We start from the raw sequence: 25,965 nt of genomic DNA on the forward strand, positions 1-25,965 counted from the left end.
CCCCTTAAGCCCCGCCCGTTTCAGCCCAGCTCTCCCGCCATCTGCTCTCAGGGTATGCAGTTTATGGTGTGTTCCGACTTCCTCATGTCCGCTCGGGAATTCCTTGTCTTCACACGCTATAAGTCGCTCTCTTTGTTCTTTCCCAGGCCGCAGAGACTGCTCCGAGTCCCCAGAACTGACCCACGGCCTCCAGACCTCCAGCAGCGGCCGCCCGGGTCCCCCCACGTCCCAGGGGAGTTTGGTCGCGTCCGGTCGTGACCCAGGGAGCGCGTCCGCGTCGTCATGGCGACGCTCGGGGAAGGTGGCGGCGCCCGCGGAATCCCACCCGGGAACCCGCTCCGGGGTGAGCGGCCTGGGACCTGGGGCCGTGAAGGCAGCCTGAACCCCGGACGGGTGTCCAGCCGCAAGTCAGCCTGGGTGGGGGGCGGAGGAGAGCTCGGGCCCAAAGGGTTAAATGAGGATGCGGGTGGCACGTGGGTCTGGGTTCGACCCTGCTCTGGGGTAAAGGGGTGCTGAGGGGAGCAGGCGTTTGCCGAGGGTGAGAGGGCCTGCCCCGTAAAGCATGGGGCCGCGAAACCGAGGATGCCTGGCGGGGGGGGGGGGAGGTGGGGGGAAGGGGGACAGTTCACCTTGGGGGTGAGTGACCTGGGATGGGAGCTTGGATGACAACGGTTTAGCTATTGTGTCTCCCTGAAGTACAGGCAGGGAAAGTGAGGGGAGGGGGCTGGAGAGTGAACCGGGGCGGGTGTTGAAGGGGTCGAGGGGAAGGAGCTGGGCGAGGTGAATCTTCAGCCGTGCTGGCGAGAGGGGAAGGGCCGAGAGTAGAAAGGAGAACCTTCCTTAAGAAAGTGATTGTTAAGCACCTCTTCAGTGTGGTCAGTGTATTTTGCTTGATGCTGTACTCTTTGGGGAATCTAAAGCTATGAGCCTTCTCAAAACAAAAAACAAAAGAACACACGTAAAGATCCACACGTGATTTCACGTCAGTCTCAGGGGCTTCACAGAGCAGCCCCCGAGCTTAGAGACGCAGCTGTGGGAGATATAAAGATGTGTGGGATTTGTAAAATGCCATCACAAGGCAATACATTATTAATGCCAGAAGTAGTGGAGGCAGCAATTGCTAAAGAACGTTAAGGGGCATTGGGATCAGTGTGAACTTTATGAAGGCAAGTCTGGCAAAGGGTGTGACGGAACCAGGACCCTCGGTCTTAGGACAGAGCTCCTAGGAAAGCACCCAGTGGCGGGGGAGGAGGTCTATGGCTCTCCACCTCCTCTCCCCAGAGAGGGGCCCAGGAAGGTGGCTCAAAAATGCCAGTGTCTGGGCTTCCCTGGTGGCGCAGTGGTTGAGAGTCCGCCTGCCGATGCAGGGGTCGCGGGTTCGTGCCCCGGTCTGGGAAGATCCCACATGCCGCGGAGCGGCTGGGCCCGTGAGCCATGGCCGCTGAGCCTGCGCGTCCGGAGCCTGTGCTCCGCAACGGGAGAGGCCACAGCAGTGAGAGGCCCGCTTACCGCAAAAAAAAAAAAAAAAAAAAAAAAAAAAAAAAATGCCAGTGTCTCCCAGTGTTGAAGGGTTTCATGGTCACGTCCATCCAAGAAACTGATTCGGAGAAATCTCAGAAAGAAAAGCCCCGTTTAACTGCTGACTTCAATATTTTCCAAACTTCATCAACTGTGAGAGCCTCAGGAAGCATCAGGGCTACATTTTGGGAAAAGCTCTTGAACAGAATGAAGGACCACGGAAGGGTTTTGAGCAACGGCACGGCACTGGGTTCCATGTGTGACACAAGATGAATGGGACCACCTGTGTGGGAACGGAGCGGCGAGAGAGGAGGGGGGGGGGCCCTGAGCCACAGTAAACCACACAGTGACAAGAAGTACATTTGTCAAGGGTTGAGAAAAAACAGTGTGTGGTTTCCTGTGGATGATTATACGACTACTGTTTTCTTCCCAGGAAATGACCTTTGGCTCTAAAAAGAAGACTCCATTTTTCATAAAATGGCAGCGGTGAAAACCCCCAGCAGAGAAGTAAAGAATGCTGAAGAACCATTTCATGATGTATCGCCCCTCCTTTTAAGGAGCCTAGTGGAGGAACCCAAGAAACCAAAAGAAGTACCTAATCACCTCCTGGAATCAAGTAGGTGGTTAGGAAACAGATCTGCTTTACAACTCACATCTTCCCAGAGGATCCAAAGTCCAGAAAGCATAAAGGAATGTTGGGTGCTGATTTATCTGTATTGTTTTACAGGCTGGTGATAGTGTTCATCATTAAGAACAATGGTTCCATTTAGATCCATCCACTTCACTGGTAGACTTTTTTTTTTTATATTTATTTATTTATTTTTGGCTGCATCAGGTCTTAGTTGCAGCACATGGGATTTTCCGTTGCGGTGTGGGCTCTTCGTTGTGGTGCTCGGGCTTCTCTCTAGTTGTGGTGGCGGGTTTTCTCTCTAGTTGTGGCGCTTGGGCTCCAGAGCGCGTGAGGTCTGTAGTTTGCGACACGCGGGCTCTCTCTTTGAGACGCGTGAGCTCAGTAGTTGTAGTGCGTGGGCTTAGTTGCCTGGCCACATGTGGGATCTTGGTTCCCTTGACCATAGATCAAACCCGCTTCCCCTGCATGGGAGGAGCGTGGGGTCTTATCCACTGGACAGCAGGGAAGTTCTGTAACTGGTAGACTTTTGTGGTGGAAATTGGTCGCCAAGTTCTGCCACCTCCACTTCCTCCAATATCTTTCCTCTCTGTCCCCATTGCATCCTCAGCAGGTCACCAGGACTATTGCAGGGCCCTCCTCCCTGGCCACACTCTTCACAGCCCTGGCATTCTCCTTCCTAGAATCCATGCTGGCTCCTGCCCCCATCCTGTTTGGATGCTCTCAGGGGATCCCCTGTGTGCAGTTCCTTTGCTTGGCACTTGGCCCTCTCTGCCGTTGGTCTAAGCCTGCCCACCCAGGGCCCCTCCAGTCCCCCAGCTCCGGCCATGCCTGTTACTCCTGCTTCTTCAAGGATACGTGCCTTTTCCCACGCGCATCCCTGAGCCTGGAAAGCCTGTTAAATCCTATGGCTGTTGTGCAGAAGGCTAATCATTTTGCCTGCGGTCTTCTCACTGAATCCATCACATCATCATGATACCGTCTATGTCCATTTTACTGTTGGGGAAGCTGGAGTGGCCCAGCTAAGCGGAGAGGTGGTGTTCAGCTGTTGCAGCCCAGTGTCCCGCTCCCTACGTCCCACTAGCTTGCTTCCCACTTGCCGTTCAAGGCCCATCACAAATGCTGGAAATGCAGCATTTGCTGTGGCTCTGTTGTCACTGAAGAACACACTGAGTGCGAGTTAGTATACTTGACTATTTCTGGGCATTAACAGAAAAATGCCCATTTTACATCTGTTTTGTGGCCCTACAAACAAAATCTTCAGCATTAAAAAAAATTACCAAGGGACTTCCCCGGTGGTCCAGTGGGTAAGACTCCACGCTCCCAATGTAGGGGGCCCGGGTTTGATCCCTGGTCAGGGATCTAGATCCCGCGTGCATGCCGCAACTAAGAAGCCCACATGCCACAGTAAGACCTGGTGCAGCCAAAATAAATATAAATAAATAAATTTTTAAAAAATTACCAAGTAATGTTCAATACTTAAAAGTAATTACCGATACTTACAAATTTGCCAAATAAACTACGGAGATCCTAATCCCCCTGAGACCCCACCCTTACCCCAGTCCAGCCCTTCAGTTTGGCCCACAGTTGATGACAGTGACCATTCGCCCGCAGAGGAGAAAAACACCAAATGTTTCACACCCACTGTAGATGGGTACGAAACATGGCGGGCGAAGGGTGGGGTCAGAGTGCCAGTGACTCACAAGATTTAGCTATAGCCAAAGGGGAAGGGTCGTCATTTGTAGGAAACTGGACAGGGCATTCATACCGCAGGAGGCAGTTTACTGGTCGGAGCCAGGCCTGGGTTTGATTTTTACAAAATGGAAAGAACGGGGGGTTATAAACAGATGCCTGGCGTGAAGCACGGAAGGCACGGAAAGGCTTGTGACCCAGTGTCTTCTCCACACATCTCAGTTCCTGCTGCGTGAAGAGCCGGGACAAGTTTTGTAGACCTGGACTCTTCTGTGAGCTCAGCTGTCCTAACCTTGTTCTCAAAACTGGGAGCAAAAAAAGACACTCACGTGACAAGAGCAGTTCGGGACTTTACCGTCCAGAGGCATAATTTTTCAGAGCCTTAGGATTACTCTGTATGGCACTGTAATTCAGTTCAGAGGAAATCAAATAATAGCAGTTAAATACGCAGTAATAAAATTAAACCCTTGCTGTTTGGATTCTTTGAAGTGGATATTCTTTACATAATAAGCAATTGCAGCGTTATACAGAGAAAACACAGGGTGTGTGCTCTTCACAACCTTGTTTTATTATGAAGACTTGTATAAAATGTGTACAGAGCAAGTTATTTTAATAGATAATAATAAATGTGAATTTGTATCGTGATGATAATATCCCCCAAGTGATGTGTAAAAATCGAGGGAGAAGCAGTCCAGTTCTTGTGGAACAATCATTAATCTTGTTGACAGCTGTATCCTCTGTCTGAAACCTTCGTATGCTTAAAATACCCTAGATTAAAGGGAGCTCATGTTGATAGGATCTTCTTTCATTTAATATACGTTTTTATGTCTAAACTCATGATATACTTAATCTGCATTGTTTTTATAGAGGTTTATGCAAATCTTCTGAATAATAAGGTCATACAGGCAAAACCTGGCATATTGCATTTTGGAGGCTATCAAGTAGAAAAACACCACCAGCAGATACTGGTAAGTACTTTAAAAAAAATTTTTTTTTTTAAATTTCGTTGAAATATAGTTGATTTACAATGTTGTGATAGTTTCTGCTGTACAACAAAGTGATTCAGTTATACATATATATACATTCTTTTTCATATTCTTTTCCATTACGGTTTATCCCAGGATATTGAATATAGTTCCCTGTGCTCTACAGGAGGACCTTGCTGTTTCTCTCTATAATAATTTGCATCTGCTGACCCCAAACTCCCGATCCATCCCTCCCCCACCCCTGGGTAGGTGCTTTCTAAGTGGGATAATTAGTCATAATAATGAAATGCCATGAATGTTCTACATTTATATTACTCATTCATCTAAAGAGAAGCATAATCAGCAGAAGTGCAGATGTAAATTGGACCAGAAAGGTAGTTCTAGGATGAGAAATTTTAAAGTTGCATCAGTGTCCTTGGACAGCTTTCCTCCCCCTGCCAAAGGCTCCTCCCAGCACTCTCTCCAAACTGGTGCCGTTGCTGAGTGACCATAGGGGCCAGGAACTGTGCTTTGCATCTCACGTGGTCCAGTTTAGTCTTTATACTAGCTTTGTGGAGGTTGTATTGTGGCTCTCTTTGTAGAGATGAGGAAACCGTGATTCCAGAATGTTAAATACAGTACTTGCCTCAAGAACACGGGGACAGAGACAGAGTGACTCTTAGGCTGCCTGCCTCCCAACCAGTGACCTTTTTTTTTTAGATTTATTTCATTTATTTATTTTTTGGCTGTGTTGGGTCTCTTGCTGTGTACAGGCTTTCTCTAGTTGCGGCGAGCAGGGGCTGCTCTGTTGCGGCGTGCAGGCTTCTCATCGTGGTGGCTTCTCTTGTTGTGGAGCACGGGTTCTAGGCGCACAGGCTCAGTAGTTGTGGCGCACAGGCTTAGCTGTTGCATGGCACGTGGGCTCTTCCCGATCCAGGGCTCGAACCCGTGTCCCCTGCATCGGCAGGCGGGTTCTTAACCGCTGCGCCCCCAGGGAAGCCCCTCAGGTGCACTTGCGCTCCACGCCTCTACCACCAGGGAAGGGGTGTCCCTTTCTTCGAAGGGCCCAGCAAAGCTTCCGTTTTGCCTGCTCAGGTCAGATGCCCAGGCCTAAATCAGTCACTGTGGCCAGAGACACTCTGGCCTGACCTGGGGCAGCAGCTCCGCTGAAAGGGCTCGGGAAGGGACAGGTGAAAGGACGCACCGAGGAGTGGCTGAAGCTGTGGGGACAGCAGTCCACCGCAGAGCCACATGAGTCCGGGCCTTTCTGGCTCCCCGTCCTTGACCCGGATGTCCAGACTGGGGAGGGCCCCCGGTGGCTACAGCACTCCTAATCCGCCACGAAAAGGGGGCCTGAGCATTAAAGCAGCTGTAACGCCTCAGAGACCCCGCCGTGACCCTCCAAAGTCACACTGAGCAGGACGTCAGAACTACGGCAGCCGGCCGTGGAGCTGGGCTAGACCGGGCTGCGGGCATGTGCTGGAGTGGGGCCGATAGGCGTGGGCCCTCTCGTGTGGGCCCTGCGGCTCCGGCTTTGTGGATGGCGTCCCCTCCCAGCGCAGGCGTCTCTGCGTTTACGCACAGTGCGTTCTTATCGGCCATGTCTTTCACTTATTTATTTTTGTTTTCACATAGCGTCTTTTCTAAAATTTTTTTAATTTAATTTTTATTTTATATTGGAGTATAGTTGATTTACAATGTATTCATTTCAGGCGTACAGTGAAGTGATTCAGTTATACACATACGTATATCCACTCTTTTTTAGATTCTGTTCCCATATAGGTCATTACAGAGTATTGAGTAGAGTTCCCTGTGCTGTACAGTAGGTCCTTGTTGATTATTTTATATATATAGTGTGTATATGTCGATCCCAAAGTCCTCATTTATCCCTCCCGCCGAAACCGTGTCTTAAAGTGGATCATTTAGAGCCAGAATTCCAACTATGGTGTTAGACTCATCCTCAGAGTGAGGAAAATCGCTGGAGGAAACTGACAAATGGTAAAGCTGTCAGGAAGTGAGGCCAGGTTCTATGGGGCAGACCCCTGCCGACAGAGAATGCAGCTTCCAGAGAATGCAGCGTCTGCGAGTCCTTACGCATCCAAGAGGGTGGAGAGAGAAGGGATCGGGAGAGGAGCCTGTTAGATGCCCAGTGCTTCCTCCTAGGAAAAGGGTCAGGATTTAAAACCGCAATTGGGAACTTTACCCCTCAATCTATCAGGACACATTCCTTAGAACACAGCATCAAAGACCAAAGTTAATCATTCATTTTGGAACTTGCTTTTCCTGGTTATTAGGTTTGCTATCTAGATGATGGTAGGGTAAATCTAAAATAATTATTGTTCATAATTACTCATTGTTTGCAATGAGTGAACAATTCACTACCCGTTCCCACCCGCCTCACTCTCCTCATTCCTTTACCCACCCACCCCCAACCTGGGCAGCCACTGATCCGCCTTCTGTTGGTATAGATTTGCCTCTTCTGGACGTTTCACATAAGTGGAATCACACAACATGTGGTCTTTTGCGACTGGCTTCTTTCATTCAGCGTGTTTTCCAGGCTCATTCAATTTGTAGCATGAATCAGTACTTCATTCCTTTTTCTGGCCAAATAATATTCTGTTGTATGGCTTTATTACATTTTGTTTTGTTTAAAAAATTTTTTTATTGAAATATACTTGATTTACAATGCTGTGTTAGTTTCAGATGCACAGTAAAGTGATTCAATTATACATATCTATGTAACTATATATATTCTTATTGTACATTCTCTTCCACTAAAGGTTATTGCAAGATATTGAGTATAGTTCCCTGTGCTATACAGTAGGTCCTTGTTGGTTATCTATTTTATATATAGTGGTGTGTCTCTTTTAATCCCAAACTCCTAATTTATCCCTCCCCCACCTTTCCTCTTTGGGAGTCATAAGTTTGTTTTCTATGTCTGTGTGTATATTTCTGTTTTGTAAATAAGTTCATTTGTATCAAATTTTAGATTCCACATATAAGTGATATCATATGATATTTCTCTTTCTTTTTCTGACTGACTTCACTTAGTATGAGAATCTCTAGGTCCATCCATGTTGCTGCAAATGGCGTTATTTCATTCCTTTTTAGGGCTGAGTGGTATTCCATTGTATATATGTACCACATCTTCTTTATCCATTCCTCTGTCAGTGGACATTTAGGTTGCTTCCATGTCTTGGCTGTTGTAAACAGTGTTGCTATGAACATTGGAGTGCATGTATCTTTTCAAGTTATGGCTTTCTCTGGTTATATGCCCAGGAGTGGGGTTGCTAGATGATATGGTAGCTCTATTTTTAGTTTTTTAAGGAACCTTCACACTGTTCACATTTCATCGGTTGATGGACGTTTGGATTTTGTCTTTGGGGCTGCTAGGAATAATGTCATCGTGGACATTCGTGTCCATGTTTTTGTGTGGATATATTTTTAATTCTCTCGGATATATATTAAGAAGTGGAATTGGGTTGTATGGTATGCTAGTTTTCTGTGGCTGCCATAACAAATTACCACAAATTTAGGGGCTTAGAAAACTAGAAACTTAGTCTGGAGACCAGAGTCCGAAGTCAGGCTGTGAGCCGGGCCTCGCTCCTTCCACGGGCTCTTGGGAGGAATCTTTCCTTGCCTCTTCCAGGTTGTGGTGGCTCTAGGTGTTCTCTGTTTTGAGGCTTCATGACCCTAAACCTTGGCCTCCATCTTCACATGGCTTCTCCTCCCACTCCCTTTTGTCTTCTCTTCTGTCTCTAAAAGGATACTTGTCGTTGGACTTAGGGCCCATCCGGGTAATCCAGGATGATCTCATCTCAAGCTCCTTAACTTAATAGCATCTGCAATCAGTCTTTTCCCAAATAAGGTCCCATTCACAAGTTCCAGTTATTAGGGTGTGGCTGTATCTTTTTGAGTTCACCATTCAACTTACTGTTGTTCTATTTGCATTTCCTTAATCACGAATGATGTTGAGCATCTTTCATGAGCTTACTGGTCACATGGCACCAAAGGCTTGTGGTGGAGAAGCCATTTGGGATAGCCTAGAGCAAAGTGAGAGTTGGGGAGCTGACACCCAGGGCATAGAGGGAGATGAGGAGAGAGGCTCGGAGGGAAAGCATGTGGCATATTTGGAGACCAGTGTGAGGTCTGCTTTACCTAGATCGTAGGCTTTTCGGAGGGAGGTAAAAACTTCATTCTGCTGAAGAACAGAGGCCGTCTCTGTCTTTTGTACAACACAATGCCTAACACACACAAAGCACTCAATAAACACTTGTCAAGATATTGACCTCACTTTATTGGAAGAGAGTGACTTGGTAGAGACTCGTGAATTCCAAGTAAATACAGGCTAGCATCTAAATAATCACACTGCTTCTATCAGACATTGAAACAAGCAGAAATGGATGCAAGTACAAAATTATTTCATCTTAATAACGTTCTGGGAGAGCCAGCCTCCTGTTTCTATCAGCAAACTCAAGCAGAAACCTAAGGGAATTACCTTGAGACTCTTGCCAAACAAGGGGGGGAAATCCAACTCTGCCTTTATCTTGGTTTTGTTACAGGAAACGGTGTAAATTACCCAAGAATGGAATGATTGCATGTGTATTTAAAAGGACAATAAATTGTTCATTAACATTTGAGATTGATCCAGATCTGGTTAAAGGCTTTAAAGCCTTTTACTTGGATTCATATCAAAATCAAGCTTTCGATTTAAAAGTTGAAATAATGGTTCCCACTTTTCTCAAAACCAAGACCTCTTAAAATCCCTTTCCCTCTGCGGAAAGACGTTGTCTGGGAAACTATATTTATTAAGGAAATAATTAATCAGTTTTCCCATGAGGCAACCGGTGTTACTGTGGCCAGCCCCAAACGAAGTTGTCAGCCGCTACAGCCTTATCTCACGCAGAGCAGCATTCCCTTCAGGCTTTCTGCAATAATTGTATTAGTTTTCAGGCCCCTGTTGCAGCATTCAGAGACACCCCTGCCCCAGGATCTTGCTTCTCAAACTGGAGCCACGAATCCCAGTGGCTTCTAGTCAGTGTGCGAGGGTGGGGACTTGAAGCTGCAGTGTAAAAAAACATGCTGCATCCTTCTGGAGCATCAAGTTTCCTCTCCCATTTCGGAGAAATGCAGTAGAGAGCAAAATTTTAGAGTAAAATCCATTACCAACCTGCATTTTAAGGTAAAACTGTTACTGGCCAGGGTTCTTGGACTCCGTAATCAGTAGAAATTAATAGGAGGCCAGAGGAGACATTCAGGCAAGGCTTTACTGGGGCCCTTGCTGTAGCAGGGGGGAGCGAGAACAGGTAGCCGGTTCCCTGTTCCCTTTCTGGCTCCTCGAGGCGGTGCGGGCTGGTTCCTTATATGAGGTGAGGCTGGGGGCAGGTCCAGGGGTCGGGCCTGAGGGGTGGCCTAGGTGCTCTGCCCACCCCCTTGGTGGGCTGTGTGCAGGCATCCTACGCAGGGCCCTGCTTTTGCTCCTGGCTCCTCAGAAGTGGCAGTTGGGTTTTTCTGTTTGTTTGTTTTTTGTTTTTCTTTGGTCTTTTTGTATCTTGTCCACAATTTGCCCCAGCTACACATGCACGCAGTTATTTTTAGTCCCTTATAGTTTCTTTGTATCTGTTGCTCCAGGAGACGCCTGTCCCCGTGCCAGCACTGCAGCAAAGGGTCCCGGGTCCCAGGTCCCAGCCTGTCTCAAAACACTTTAAAGAACTTATAGAGCTGCTTGCACTTTGCCCCCAGATCCCTGGCGTTGGGTATTAACCTCTGAGAAGCTGTGTCCCTGAAGGGAGGGGTCGAAGGACCCCGACTTGGAGGCTGAGCTGTGTTTGGAAAATACTATGATTAGTGCCCGGGGTTGAAGGTTAGGCCCGACGCTCTGCCCGGTGGAGGGGCTGGAAGGAAGGAGCAGAGTGGGGACGGAGGGGCGGGAGCTCTGAGCAGCCCTTGGGAGAGCCCTGTGACCCTCGAGTAAAAGCTGTTCAACCCGGGACTGCCTGGTTGGTGGTCCCATGCTTGCTTGCCTGTTCTGGGGGCCCGTTCTGAAACACTGAAGCGGGGGCTGTCAGTTGGGGCCCGGGGGGGTCAGGGGAGGGAGTGTCAAGGTCGTGAGGACCCACGGGGCCAGGAGGAGGTCAGCTCCCAGGGGCGCAGAGAGCTTGCAGGGGGAAGTAAGGACATCTATTGACCCCAGAATTGCGGGACAGAATAGGGTTTTAGGTGAGTTTATCTTGTCTCGCCTCAAGGGCAATCCTGGGTTGCTCACGTTTTCAAATAAACTTTCAATATTAATTTAACATACACTTTCTAAACACTTGATCTTCCCAAGGCTTTTTTTCCCCTTTCAATGATGATTATTTCACCCCCAGTTTTAGTTATAAATGAAAAGGCAGGAATGCCATTTTAGCCCTGAAAGCATATTACTTTTTAAAAAGAAATCAAACTGACCTGCTGACAAAGTGTAAAAAAAAAAAGATAGATAGGGAATGTAGTTTGGGTACTGAGACATCCTGAGCTCTGAGACGGGAAGAGCCCTAGGTTCCAGGCATCCTGGGCTCCAGCATACCAGTGTCTCCTGGAAGGACCATTCTCCTGGGTAGGAGATCCAGGAGCCCACACCTCACCAAGATTCCCCCATGCAGAACCCCTGGAGGTCAAGAGAGGCCTGGGCAACTTTTATTTTTTCAGGCTTCTCACATATTAAAGAGATATGCCAGACTTCCCCGGTGGCACAGTGGTTAAGAATCTGCCTGCCAATTCAGGGGACACGGGTTCAGGCCCTGGTCCGGGAAGATCCCACATGCCGTGGAGCAACGAAGCCCGTGCACCACAACTACTGAGCCTGTGCTCTAGAGCCCGCAAGCCACAACTATTGAGCCTGCATGTTGCAACTATGAAGCCCACATGCCTAGAGCCCGTGCTCTGCAACAAGAGAAGCCACTGCAATGAGAAGCCCGTGCACCACAACAAAGAGTAGCCCCCGCTCACCGCAACTAGAGAAAGCCTGCGCACAGCAGCGAAGACCCAACACAGCCAGAAATAAATTTTAAAAAAAAGTAACTTTAAAAATAAAATTAAAAAAATAAAGAGATATGCCATGTTGCTGCAAATGGCAATATTTCCTTCTTTTTTATGGCTGAGTGATATTCCATTATATGTGTGCACCACATCTTCTTTATCCATTCATCTGTTGATGGACACTTAGGTTTGCAGCAACACGGATGGACCTAGAGATTATCATACTAAGTGAAGTGAGGCAGAGAAAGACAGATATTATATCACTTATATGTGGAATCCAAAAAAAAATACAAATCAACTTATTTACAAAACAAAAACAGACTCATAGACAAAGAAAATAAGCTTATGGTTACCAGAGGGGAAAGGGGATGGGGGAGGAGATAAATTAGGAGTTTGGGATTAACAGATACACACTACTGTATATAAAATAGATAAATAACAGGCTTTTACTGTATAGCATAGGGAACTATTTTCATTATCTTGTAATGATCTATAATGGAAAAGAATCTGAAGCTTGAATTTGACACTTGAAACTAACACAGTATTGTAAATCAACTATAGTTAAATTAAAAAAATTTTAAAAAGATATGCCAAAACAGGGTCACAAAAATTGTGGTCCTTTAAGAATATTCACAGGTGAACAGATAACTAATAAGAACCTGCTGTATAAAAAAATAAAATAAGATAAAATTAAAAAATATATATTCACAGGTGACAAATGAGAACTTTTAACAAATGCAAGCATTGGTATAATCTCATCAAGAGATTGTGTCTTAAGTCTGACTTAGGGCCTCAGTGAACTCGAGGCCTTGGGCAGTGGCCGTGTGACAGGCTCAGCCTCTGGCCTGGACTTTGGAGACCAAGAGCCTCTTAGCTGTCCTCTGGCCCAGGTGAAGGCCACATCCCAGAACCCAAGGTCCTTGCTCTCCTTTCATGTAGAGGAAGGAAAAACCCCTCTACTCAGAGACCTTGTTAACTTACCCAGCAGGTTGTCCTGCCTTGAACGAGGGCCTCCTCCCGACCCCATCAGAGAACTCCTGACTTTGTGTTCTTTTTTATCAGCCCTAGCAATGGATTGGAGGCTGTCCTCTCCACACTTCTTTTCCTGATTTTTTGACTGCCTTAGTGTCACCAGGTCCCCAGGACAAGTGGCATGTAATTAGAGAAACTGGGAGTGGGTGGGTGGCTGGCTTCTTAGCTCAGCTGAACCACAGGACTAAGTTGAGTTCAACAAAAAGGTGCACAGGTAACCAGTCAGGGCAGGAGGAGGGGAGTGTGCAAGGCCATGCCGGGGGGTACCTGGGGCTGTAGCTCTGGAAAAGTCTTAGGTTGGGCAGAGACATATGGGCATATTTCAGTATTCTTTAAGTGGTGTTGTGTTTATTTTATTATTCGTTAAGTGGTGTATGATAGATTTTGAATCTCTTAAAGCGTTTAAACGTGCACTGAAGCCAGAGCAATCTTGAGAAAGAAAAAATGGAGCGAGAGGAATCAGGGTCCCTGACTTCAGACTATACTAGAAAGCCACAGTAATCAAAACAGTATGGAACTGGCACAAAAACAGACACACAAATCAATGGAACGGGATAGAAAACTCAGAGATAAACCCACACACGTATGGTCACCTTATTTTTGATAAAGGAGTCAGGATATATAATGGAGAAATGACAGCCTCTTGGATAAGTGGTGCTGGGAAAACTGGACAGCCTCATGTAAAAGAATGAAATTAGAACACTCCCTAACACCATACACAAAAATAAACTCAAAATGGATTAAAGACCTAAATGTAAGGCCAGACACTGTCTTCCTCTTAGAGGAAGACATAGGCAGAACACTCTCTGACATAAATCACAGCAAGATCTTTTTGGATCCACCTCCTAGAGGAATAATGAAATAATGCCATTTGCAGCAACATGGTTGGACTTAGAGATTATCATACTTAGTGAAGTAGGTCAGACAGAGGAAGACAAATACCATATGATATCACTTATATGTGGAATCTTAATGATACAAATGAATTTATTTATGTACAAAACAGAAATAGACTCAGAGACTCATAGACATAGAAAACAAACTTATGGGGACTTCCCGTGTGGCGCAGTGGTTAAGAATCTGCCTGCCATTGCAGGGGACACAGGTTCGATTCCTGGTCCAGGAAGATCCCACATGCCATGGAGCAGCTAAACCGGTGCGCCACAACTGCTGAAGCCCACGCGCCTAGAGCCCGTGCTCCGCAACAAGAGAAGCCACCGCAATGAGAAGCCTGCGCACCAATGAAGAGTAGCCCCCGCTGGCTGCAACTAGAGAAAGCCCGCGTGCAGCAACGAAGACCCAATGCAGCCAAAAAAAAAAAAAAAAAAATCATAAAAAAAACCCCTTATGGTTACCAAGGGGAAAGGTTGGGGGGAGAAATAAATTAGGAGTTTGGGATTAATATATACATACTCCTATAGATAAAATAAACAACAAGGATCTACCGTATAGCACAGGGAACTCTACTCAATATTCTGTAATGACCTAAATGGGAAAATGATCTGAAAAAGAATAGATATATGTATAACTGAATCACTTTGCTGTACACCTGAAATTAAGGCAACATTGTAAATCAACTATACATCAATATAGAATAAAAATTTAAAAAATAATAAAAGTGCACCGTATCTCCTCACATCCCTTTAGGAACAAGATGAGGTAAAGATAAATGAGGAGGTGCACGTGCAGGTAGATGAAGCAGTGTATTCATGTGAATGCTTCTTTTTCTCTCCAGCACGTGGTCAATATTTGCAATGAAGATTTACACGTTCATATTTTACCCCCACAAACCAAACACTTTCAGATCAAATATGTGAAAAAGGTAAGTGTCCCTGGGGGGCATATTCTCCCAAGGTGTTCATTGCCAGGTGTGGTTTTGTGTGCCGCAGGTCTGCCCGGGGCGGCGTGTAGCGTGTTGTCCGCGTGGTCCTGCTCCCTTGGGCGCTGGGGCTCGTCCGGACAGGAACCCCCTTGTCTTCTAGGAGCACCGCCTTATCCCTGGCTTGTCCCTCACGGTCACCGTTACATTTACTCCAGATGAGTGGCGATACTACTATGATTGCATCCGCATTCACTGTAAGGTATGTCCCTTAATATCAGGGGTTTTTGGGGGCTTGGGGGTGGCATCAAACCTTACATCTTCAAGGGAAGAAGAGAGACGGAGTGACAAGTATGAAGTTTCTCAGCCTGATGCCTTGGGCAGCCGGTCTGAGTGGCTTGAGGGTCCTAGTCCGGTGACGTGGGTCCCAGCTGGGGAAGCTCCAGGCTGCCGAGAACTGGGGCAGAGCCAGAGACACTGCTTGCTGCAGGTTCCCACCTGCCCTGGCCTAAAAATCTCATTTATCTTGTGGTGCTGGGAGTCGAGGAAGGCTTGTCAAATAACTTAAACATCGTCCTTTAAGAGCTAGGTGAGAAGATCAGCAACAACCCCGAGTTGTCACTGGGCACCAGCAGCAAATGTTCTCCGAGGTAGCCCTGGGGGTCTGCAGGGAGGCTACTTGTGTGGTCCGACCCCAGAGGCTGTGCTGTAGGAGCTCTCGAAGGCCTTTTCCAGGTCACCTAATTCATCCCCGGCCTCCAGCCTCCAGCCCCACGTGCTGTCAGTCCTTCCCTTAAAACTGGCACCTCCACACCCCTCCGCTCTGGGTTCCACGCCCAGCCCTTACAAGCTGAGAAGCCTTAAGGTTAAGGAAATTTACCTTTTCAAAATTAAAGTGGAAGAGTGTGCTTTAGTAACAGATGAGTCTCAGTTTTTAAAAAGAGGGGGAAAAAAAACTAAAAATGAAACCAGAATAGTGCTTTCAGGAGGAATATTCCGTACCAAGAACAAAAATCCTCAGGACAGGCATTGCGTAGAGCCCCAGGGCAGGCGTCCTGCTACTTCACAGCAATGCTATTAGTACCTTGTATTTATGTGGTGCCTTAAACTTTTTAAGGCCAGTGTCTGCTTTAATTCTCAAAAATACCTTTAAAGAAAGGTGGCCTTATCCCCACTTGAAAGCAAAGGAAGAGACGAGCTGTGGAGAGGTCAGAGGTCTTACTCGAGGTCACGCACTGTGCAGGTCTAGAAGCAGGCCTCTGTGCCTCTGGCTGGCCCAGTGCTTACTGTTCGGCACTGTCTGGATCAGCTGATTCTGTGCTGGTTTCTGTTTATCTCAGGCCGCTCACAATTGTGTTTCCCTATAACTTTCTGAAATCGAAACAGATGACTGTTTTCATCTCTAACGTGAAGGCATCATTAGCTTTCCTGGATAATATTGAATATCATTTCAGTGAAATACGCTAAAAATTTTCTATACTTTGTTTATAGCTAAGAAAACTCAATATTTCAACGTTATATTTAAGCACTCAGTGTTTTTTTTTTTAAGGAAATGTTTTCCCTTTTTTTCTGGAGGTATTTTTTAATGATAGAAAACAAGATAAGAAATAAAGGATCTACAAATTCATCTTTGAAAATTATAGTCTTGGGACTTCCCTGGCGGTCCAGTTGTTCCAAAGCAGGGGGCGTGGGTTCAACCCCTGGTCGGGGAACTAAGTTCCCACATGCTGCGAGACGCAGCCAAAAACAAAGAAAAAGAAAAAAAGAAAATTATAGTCTCAAGCATGGTAAACTTGACTTTTTTCCCATTAATTTTAGGGAGATGAGACTTTGCTTGTCCCCATCCACGCCTATCCTGTCATAAATAGACTGGACTTTCCCTCATTTATAAATCTATCAAATGTTCTACTTGGTGAAAGGTAAGTTATCAAAATGAATCACCAAACTGTCATGGGATGTGAAAAGTTAAGAGAGACTCACATAGATAAAAACTTAGGTTTCTGTTTTTCCTAATGGAAAGTTTTCCTTCTAGCTGAGTTAGACTGGACTTGTAGTTGCAAAGGCAAAGCAAACAACCAACAAACAAACCCAACCGAGTCAAAATATCGTTAAGCAAGAAAGGAATTTATTGGGTCATCAACCTGAAAGGTGCAAGATGGCACGCACCTTCAGGCACGGCTGCGTCTAGGGTTTTAACAGGGGTTGCTGGGACCTGACCCTCCCCGGATCTTGGTTTTGCTGCCCTGTGCAGGCTTCTTTCTCCACAGGCTCCCCTTCACAGGGCACGGTAGCTGCCAGAAGGTCCAAATACTGTTGGCAACAGCGGTAGTTGGAGGGCCTGCAGGGTTGGGAGTATTAGTGTCGGAGTCCCAGGGAGGCATCTCATGCCTGTGCATTAACCAGCATGTGTTTTTGGACGGAATGGCCACAGGGAAGGCCAAGACCCTGGACAGTCACTATGGAAGCCAAATCTCAAATCCGCCCTCCTTGTTGGGAAAATAGTTGATGACTCTAGTTGTATTTCAAGGTGTGTCTTGTTTCAGCAGTAAATATTTACTAAATACCTACTACCAGGCACAGTGCTGTCTGTCCCTAGGGACATAAAGAAGGTGACTATTGAGCTGTTAGATACCGAGATACAATGGCCGTGCCGGTTGTTAAAATCTTGTTAAACGCTGAAATATTTCTGTACTGGTTGGGAAATATATACTGTCCTGAGCCCCCAATCCCTCCCTGCCATCTGCTTGGCCCCTCTCCTGCCGCCCCTCACCTCCAATGATTCTGTAACTAAGTTGTTAATACCTAGCCATCTGGTGGTGGGGGGGGGGGGGGGGAGGGACCTGCAGGACCTGGCTCCAGCTTTGTATCCACACTAGTGGCGCACTGCCCGTGAAGTCCTGTTTGGGTGATATTTGGAATATCACCTGGGGTAAAAAGATGAATAGACAAAAGTTCTCATTCTGAAGGTCTTAAAGTCTGATGGGGACAGAACCACGTCACTGATTAATTACACCGCGTGCCAGTGTTGTAATCAGGGCACACACGGGGTCTCGTGCAGGAGGGATGGGGAAAGTCCTCACGCCTAAGCAGGGGACGTCCGGTTATCCTATCTGGTTAGCCACCACGGGGCGGGCTGTGAGGGTGGCATTCCAAGCAGGGAAACAGCACGTACAAAAGCACAGTGGTGGCAAAGAGTGTGGACTACATCTTGCAGGTGATGAAGCCACCCAGTAGCTGGTAGATACTAGATGCCTTGTGGTCTAGGCCCAGACAGTGAGCAAAGACTGTGGGCTTCAGCCTGTGTTTGGGGGTGAAAGCAAGTTCAGGTGCCTGCAGGCAGCTCTGAGCAGGGGATACAAGTTGCTAGTGACTGGGTAGTAGAGGTAGAGAGGGGGCAACTGAAGCTTTTTGGTGCTGGCGGGGGACCAAGGTGTATGAGCTTCAGAGCCCTTGAATGAAACTCACCATCTAGATCTGAACAATCGCGTCGGTTCAGCTGACGTGAGATCCCATCCCCCGCCCAGCGGCTTCGCATGAGCTTCTGATGCACCATCTCTCTTTACTTATTTTTTTAAAAACAGCTCTTTAAGAATTGTCAATAAGGGACTTCCTTGGTGGTCCAGTGGTTAAGACTCTGCACTTCAAACGCAGGGGATGTGGGTTCGATCCCTGGTCAGGGAACTAAGATCCCTGCACGGTGTGGCCAAAAACTAAAATTAAAATAAAATAAAATAAAAATTCCCCCCAAAAATAATTGTCAATAAATTATCCATACAAAAGGGGCTAATAGAGGTGAATCCCTCCTGGCAGGACCCACTCACTCTATGCATTTTGAGGCCAAACATAGCTATTTCCTTTAAATGGGTGAATAAGCAATTTTTAACCAAAATTGAAGTGGCAGGAAACAACTAACTTCCTAGTTCCTCTGTCTTCCTCCCTCCCTCCCTCCCTCTCTCCCTTCCTCTCTCTCTCTCCCTGTTTTTCTTTCTTTCCCTCCACAAATCACTCCTTGTCTGAACCGTAAGCAAGGCTGTTGAGGTTGAGAGCACTGGTCCATAGGCAGGAGGAAATGATGCAGAAATCAGCCTTGGTTCTTCTTCTTATTTTTTTTAGTGGGGTATAATTGCTTTACAATGTTGTGTTAGTTTCTGCTGTACAACAAAGTGATTCAGCCATACAGATACATACATCCCCTCCCTCTTGGACCTTCTTAACAGATAAACCTGCCCACTTCCCTGGAGGCTTCTCCCAAGCTGTTTTATACATCATGCCCTTCATTTGTAATCAGAATGAAAATTTCAGCTGAACAGTTTATGAAGCTGACTTACTGTGGGTAACACTGTGATATTTTAAAATTTTTCCAAAAGCTAAGTGTGCTACTTTGTTTCTCCAAGCATTCTGGCAGCAGCGCCTTCCCAAGACTTGATGCACTTGACTTAATGGCTTTTCCCCAACTTTTAACTATGCAAACTGCCCAGCACTGCATTCCATCCACAATGTCTGGCGTCGGGGGCGGTGGTGGTGGTGACTATTTGAAAGGGTTTTCACCTGAAATGTCCTCTGTTAATCCTAGGCCGCCTTGGGGGTTGAAGGTATTATTTGGGTAGGTTCCTTATTCAACATTCATTCATTTAACAAACCTTTATTGAATGCCTACTGTGTGCCAGGCACAATGGTAGGTACTAAGGATGTAGAGGTGATTAAACCCTCATCTCATGATTAAATAGACAATTCTTTATTTGTATTTTATTGAAGTATAGTTGATTTACAATGCTGTGTTAATTACTGCTGTATAGCAAAGTGATTCATATATATATATATATACACACACACACACACACACACACACACACATTCTTTTTTTTTTTTTCTGGCCGCACCACATGATATGCGGGATCGTAGTTCCCCAACCAGGGATCAAACCCGTGCCCCCTGCAGTGGAAGTGTGGAGTCTTAACCACTGGACCACCAGGGAAGCTCCCTATACACACATTCTTTTTCATAGTCTTTTCCATTATGGTTTATCACAGGATATTGAGTAGAGTTCCCTGTGCTCTGCAGTACGACCTTGTTGTTATCCATCCTCTATGTACTAGTTTGCACCTGCTGACCCCAAACTCCCACTCCTTCCCCCCACACCCCGCTCCTCAGCGACCACAAGTCTCTACATCTGCAAGTCTGTTTCTGTCTCGTAAGTTCATTTGTGTCATATTTTAGATTCCACGTATAAGCGGTATCATATGGCATTTGTCTTTCTCTTTCTGACTTACTTCACTTAGTATGAGGATCTCTAGGTCCATCCGTGTTGCTGCAAATAGCATTATTTCATTATCTTTTATGGCTGAGTAGTGTTCCATTGTATATGTACTACATATTGTTTATCCATTCCTCTGTCGATGGACACTTACGTTGCTTCCATGTCTTGGCTGTTGTGAATAGTGCTGCTATGAACATAGGGGTGCATGTATCTTTTGGAATTACAGTTTTGTCTGGATATATGCCCAGGAGTGGGATTGCAGGATCATATGGCAGCTCTATTTTTAGTTTTTTAAGGAGCCTCCATACTGTTCTCCATAGTGGCTGCACCAATTTACATTCCCACCAACAGTGTAGGGGGTTTCCCGTTTCTCCACACCCTCTCCAGCATTTATTGTTTGTAGACTTTTTGATGATGGCCATTCTGACCTGTGTGAGGTGGTACCTCGTTGTAGTTTTGATCTGCATTTCTTTAATAAGTAGTGATGATGAGCATCTTTTCACATGCCTCCTGGCCATCTGTATTCTTCTTTTTTTTTTTTTAAATAAATTTATTTATTTATTTTTGGCTGCTTTGGGTCTTCGTTGCTGCACGCGGGCTTTCTCTAGTTGCAGCGACTGGGGGCTACTCATCATTGCCGTGCGCAGGCTTCTCATTGCAGTGGCTTCTCTTGTTGCGGAGCATGGGCTCTAGGTGCATGGGCTTTGGTAGTTGTGGCACGTGGGCTCAGTAGTTGCGGCGCACGGGCTTAGTTGCTCTGCAGCATGTGGGATCTTCCCAGACCAGGGCTCGAACTCATGTCCTCTGCATTGGCAGGCAGATTCTTAACCACTGTGCCCCTAGGGAAGCCCTGTATGTCTTCTTTGGAGAAATGTCTATTTGGGTCTTCTGCCCATTTTTTGATTAGGAGGTTTGCTTTTTTGTTGTTGAGTTGTTTGAGCTGTTTGTTAACTGGACGATTCTAATTTCTAATTCAGTGTGTTCTGAGGAAGGACACGTAACCCAGCTCAGTGTGGCTGGGTGAGTTGGGGGCAGGTGGGACGGCGGAGCTCAGACAAGACTTCCTAGAGGAGAGTGCACCTGCCCTAAGCTTTTGAAGCGTGACTAGACATCAGGCAGCGGAAGGGAGCAGGAGGGAAGAAGGGTGTTTCAGGCAGTGTGGAGGCTTGGGCACAGACAGAGGTGTGGATGGAACGGCACCTGTGGACCGCTCTGGGGCGTTCGTGAGCCTGGACCTGGGTTATCAGCGCTGTGGCAGGGCAAGGGCTGAGCGAGAAGGGCCTCAGAGGCTTTGCTGGCAAAGGTGGATTTCACTGAGGCCACCACTGAACAAGGGAAGCAGAGAAATGCACGGTCGTGTGTACCTTGTAGAAACTGCACTCTGGGGACTTCCCTGGTGGTCCAGCGGCTAAGGCTCGGTGCTCCCAATGAGGGGCCCAGGTTTGATCCCTGGTCAGGGAACTAGATCCCGCATGCATGCCGCAGCCGAGTCCACGTGCCGCAGCTAAGACCAGCGCAGCCAAATAAATATTTTTTAAAAAGAAACCGCTTCTCTTTGAAATTTGGGGCATATTATATTGCATGTGATTGTCAGACTTTTAAGAGTTTGACTTTTCAAAGCTTACATTCACGTCATATTTGTGTGGGCTTATGTGACTATAGTAAAACTGTTTTGTACCTTTCTTTAAAATTTGCTTATAAGAGGTAAAAATACTACAACGATCATCAGAAGTATAATCATTTCACTGGTGTCTTTGAGCTAATGGATTGTATCTGAAAGCTATGTGAAAGCCAGGCGTTGAATAGAAGAGATTGTGAATTGAAACAGTGTTTTTATTTATTTACTTATTTATTTACTTATTTATTTATTATACAGCGGGTTCTTATTAGTTATCTATTTTATACATGTTAGTGTGTATATGTCCATCCCAATCTCCCAATTCGTTCCACCCCCACCCCCCGCCCACTTTCCCCCCTTGGTGCCCATACGTTTGTTGTCTACATCTGAAACAGTGTTTTTAATTAATTATAAATATTGCTGACATATTGTTTATTTTAAAATTTGGATTTTTTTTTTTTTTGCGGTACGCGGGCCTCTCACTGTTGTGGCCTCTCCCGTTTTGGAGCACAGGCTCCAGACGCGCAGGCTCAGCGGCCATGGCTCACGGGCCCAGCTGCTCCGCGGCATGTGGGATCTTCCCGGACCGGGGCACGAAGTCGTGTCCCCCGCATCGGCAGGCAGACTCTCAACCACTGCGCCACCAGGGAAGCCCAAAATTTGGATTTTTTTATACTCTTTACCTACCTCAGTTATCAGTGAGTTTCAGAAGGGGGCTTTGAAGTGTAATCTTATGTTCTACTTGATACTGTAGCAATTTCTATATATAGTATAACAACTCTATTAAATAAATACATCATGTACTTAACACTGCTGTGGAGAGGGGCCTGGGACACCTCAAAATCAGGCACTGATTGCAAGTATTTAAATGTAGTCGTGGGGCCTTAGGTTCCTTAGAAGCAGAAATAAGGATTCGTTGCACCTGACTTACTAAGGCATAACCCATAAAGGAGTGCAGGACAGGGATGGGGGTGGCCAGCCCCTCAGCCAAGGGCACTTCTCTGGAGAAGGTCAAGCGTGAGTCCTCAGCGCCAGCCCTCCCAGAGCCGGGCGATGGGTCCACCAGCTGGCCAAGGGGAGGGCACGCAGCAGCACCACAAATCCACAGCAGGCGGACAGGCCCTCGATTCACACACTCGCCTGTCCACCCTCCGTCCGGCTTCATCGGGCTCTGGAATTGTCCTTCTCTGGAGTGATGGTGTGGATTTGTGCGAGGTTGAGCTGGTGTGAGCTGCGGCCTGGCAGAGGGGACGGTCTTCCGGTGGACGGTGTCATGATGGAGAGTGTGGGGTGACTACGTGGCGGTCCATCTCTGGGCTGCCTTCCCTCCCTGGGGCAGAGGGGCGTTTGAATGTGGCCATGCACTGTTCAAAGGTTATTTATTGTTTTAGCTGGTGTAACACCTGGGTAGTTGCTGCGTTATTTATGTAGATTTTTCTTTTTTACATCACATGGCAATGTACACTCTTCTGATACATACAGTACATAAAATAAGATTCTTTAGAACGGTTATGCACAAGACATGCAGTACTGGATTTATACATTAGGTCCCAGGATGTGATTAATTGGAGGAAAAAAACGTTGGACTAGGCATTTTGACTACAGCAACCAGAAGTTTTATAACACAGAGCAGACACACATCTGGTTTGAAGGGCAGATGCTAAACATTAGCCGTGAGAAAACACTCCTCCCACAAGGGCGGGTTGGCTGCAGCCACTGCTAGGTGCATAAGAAGCGGCGATGCCTCATCTGTGACCTCCAGTCTCACTGTGGTCCCAAGGTCCCAAGCGTGCCACTCGCCTCGGAGCCCATCAGCCCTCACCCTCGAGGCTGCATTGCAGTCCGGCTCCTGCTGTTTCTCTGCCTCAGGCCTGCAGCCCCCAGTCCCACGCACACACGAATACCCCCGCTCTGCTCCGTCACTTCTTCAGGGGCTGCTGGTGAGGCCCGGCTGCGGGACCAGGAACGACACACCTGCAGGTGCTGCGTCTCTGTGCTTGTCCCAGCTGCTCGGCAGCTTCTGCGCCCAACCTCACCCACTGTCGCCCCCACCCCGCCCACCCAGAGGACCAGCACGCCCTCCAGCAGCACCGCCAACCTGTCACTGTGTCTTACGAGGTGGGCATCTGGCTGCTGGCAGCTGTACCTCTGGCTCCTTCGCCCATCTCATCCCCTCAACCTCAGTCTTTCCCTTTGTAGCTCCCTGTGGGGAGTAAAGTCCAGGATGGTTCTCTGAGGAATTTTTAGATTGTTGGGGAGAGTGGGGAGCGTCCCACCAATCCTCCTGTCTAGTCTGGTGCAGACAGTTTATCCCTCAGCCTGCCAGCCATCCATCCGTTCTGAATTTGTGGCTCTGATCTCATTAAACTGCTGACCTGCTTCATTTGTTCCACATGGTTGGGGACCACATGATTTATTTTTTGTAAACATTTCAGGCTTGTGGTTGCCAAAGGGGAAAGGTGGGGGGGGGGTGGACTGGGAGTTTGGGATTAGCAGATGCAAACTATTATGTATAGAATGGGTAAACAATAAGGTCCTACTGTAGGGCACAGGGAACTATATCCAATCTCCTGGGATAAACCATTATGGAAAAGAGTATGCAAAAGAATGTATACATATGTATAACTGAGTCACTTTGCTTACAGCAGAAGTTAGCACAACATTGTAAATCAACTAGACTCCAATAAAATAAATTTTAAAAATTTCAGTTAGTTGCCAACATTTAGAAATCAGAAGATTGCACATGAAAATTTAGATTTCCACTCTTTGTTAAAAGAAAAAAAAAAAGAGGAAGATCCAGCAGTACTAGGCACACATTCCTGCATGACCACAATCGGTTCCTCAGGGACGAACTGGAAGCTGCCCCGTCAGAGGGCAGTACCTTTGCCAGGCTGCCGCAGTCCCCACCACTCCCTGTTACCTCACACGTAGCCCTCTCCTCTCACTGTTACCTGCCTGGCCTGTGAGGACCCTCAATAAAGAAACTAAAAAGGAGACGAGGCAGTGCAGTGTCTAGATTCCAATCCAGGCTTTGCTTCGTGATGGCTATACGACCCTAAAAGTGACCCAAAAAATTAGGGGTTTTTTTCAAGTTTTTCTCACAAAATGTTGAATCCCAGACTTTCGACTCCTGGAGAAAGCCATCAAAAGGCTGAAAAACTGAAATTTGGGAAAGTAATACTGACCTTATTAGAGCCTAGCTTGGAAATTGTAATACTGGATACTGCTTTTCTCCCTTTGATTTTGTGCAAATTTTTTTTAATTTTATTTATTTATTTATTTAATTTTTGGCTGCGTTGGGTCTTCTCACTTAAAATTCTTAGAGACTGCAATTTCAGAACCAAAAGTATTTGAAAATACGCTGCTTTGCTTTAAAAATTCATTTCTTATTCCACTGCCGAGTGATTTTTTTGTCCTTATAATTGCTGGTGGGTGAGCGGCAGGGACTTGGAGCTGTAGCTGGGCGCCCGGCCGGCAGGACAGGTCATTCATCTCCAGCCGAGTGTGTGTGTGTGTGTTTTTTTGTTTTTTGTTTTTTTGCGGTACGTGGGCCTCTCACCGTTGTGGCCTCTCCCGCCGCGGAGCACAGGCTCCGGACGCGCAGGCTCAGCGGCCATGGCTCACGGGCCCAGCCGCTCGGCGGCATGTGGGATCCTCCCGGACCGGGGCACGAACCCGTGTCCCCCGCACTGGCAGGCGGACTCTCAACCACTGCGCCACCAGGGAAGCCCCAGCCGAGTGTGTTTTTAACACCTTCGGTGTGGGCTTGCTTCTCCCTTGTCTCCTAAAAGAGGAAAAGACCGTCAGTAGTTCTTAGTGTATCCTCTTATCTTCTCCCAATAAGTGCTATATTTTTCTCGACTAAAAGGGAACTGGATCTGCAGGAGGCTTTTCAAGCCTTTTCAAGGCCTTTTTGGTGACGGTTGTGTAACAGTGTGAATGCGCCTAATTCCACTAAAGTGTACCTTAGAAAATGGGTGAAATGGTAAATTTTGTGTTATGTACATTTTACCACATTTTTTAAAAGGTGTTTAACCAGTATGAATAGGGTACATACTGTCTCTGCAGACGACATGTCATCTGGTCACCTCTAACTTTTCCAGAATTCAGTTACCTTCCACCCCCCAGAGAAATACCGTAACTTCCTTTACCAAGTATGCAAAGGGGACCTCATTTAATTCCCACTGTTCCCTAGTGATTTCAGCAGAACTCCACCTTTTCCTAAACTACTGGGGTGTGGGAGAGGGTGAGGTTTTACCAGTAGGAAGAACTAAGTAGGGTTGGGGAAGGAATTGAAGTAAGGGCAAGAAAGGAGCTTGAAGGCCAGGCCAGCAAGAGAAAACACATCCAACCTCCCTGACGCCTTGATTCTTTATCGGTCTTTGCCTCTAACACTGGTCTAAGCCTAGTCTAAAATGA

General features: G+C 46.8%; 1 protein-coding gene across 1 annotated transcript in view; it reads left to right on the top strand.

Moving 5' to 3' along the window:
- Window positions 1–352: 352 nt before the first annotated feature.
- The window catches only part of CFAP221 (cilia and flagella associated protein 221), a 75,884-nt gene continuing 50,271 nt past the window's right edge, over window positions 353–25,965 (top strand). The window contains exons 1-6 of the mRNA XM_079924100.1: window positions 353–407; window positions 1,952–2,134; window positions 4,706–4,806; window positions 14,588–14,674; window positions 14,835–14,933; window positions 16,490–16,590. Of these exons, the coding sequence (XP_079780226.1) occupies window positions 1,996–2,134; window positions 4,706–4,806; window positions 14,588–14,674; window positions 14,835–14,933; window positions 16,490–16,590 (527 nt within the window). The 5' untranslated portion in view covers window positions 353–407; window positions 1,952–1,995. The remainder of the gene's footprint in view (window positions 408–1,951; window positions 2,135–4,705; window positions 4,807–14,587; window positions 14,675–14,834; window positions 14,934–16,489; window positions 16,591–25,965) is intronic.

Source organism: Stenella coeruleoalba (assembly GCF_951394435.1).
Source record: "Stenella coeruleoalba genome assembly, chromosome: 6".
NCBI classification, from domain to species: Eukaryota; Metazoa; Chordata; class Mammalia; order Artiodactyla; family Delphinidae; genus Stenella; species Stenella coeruleoalba.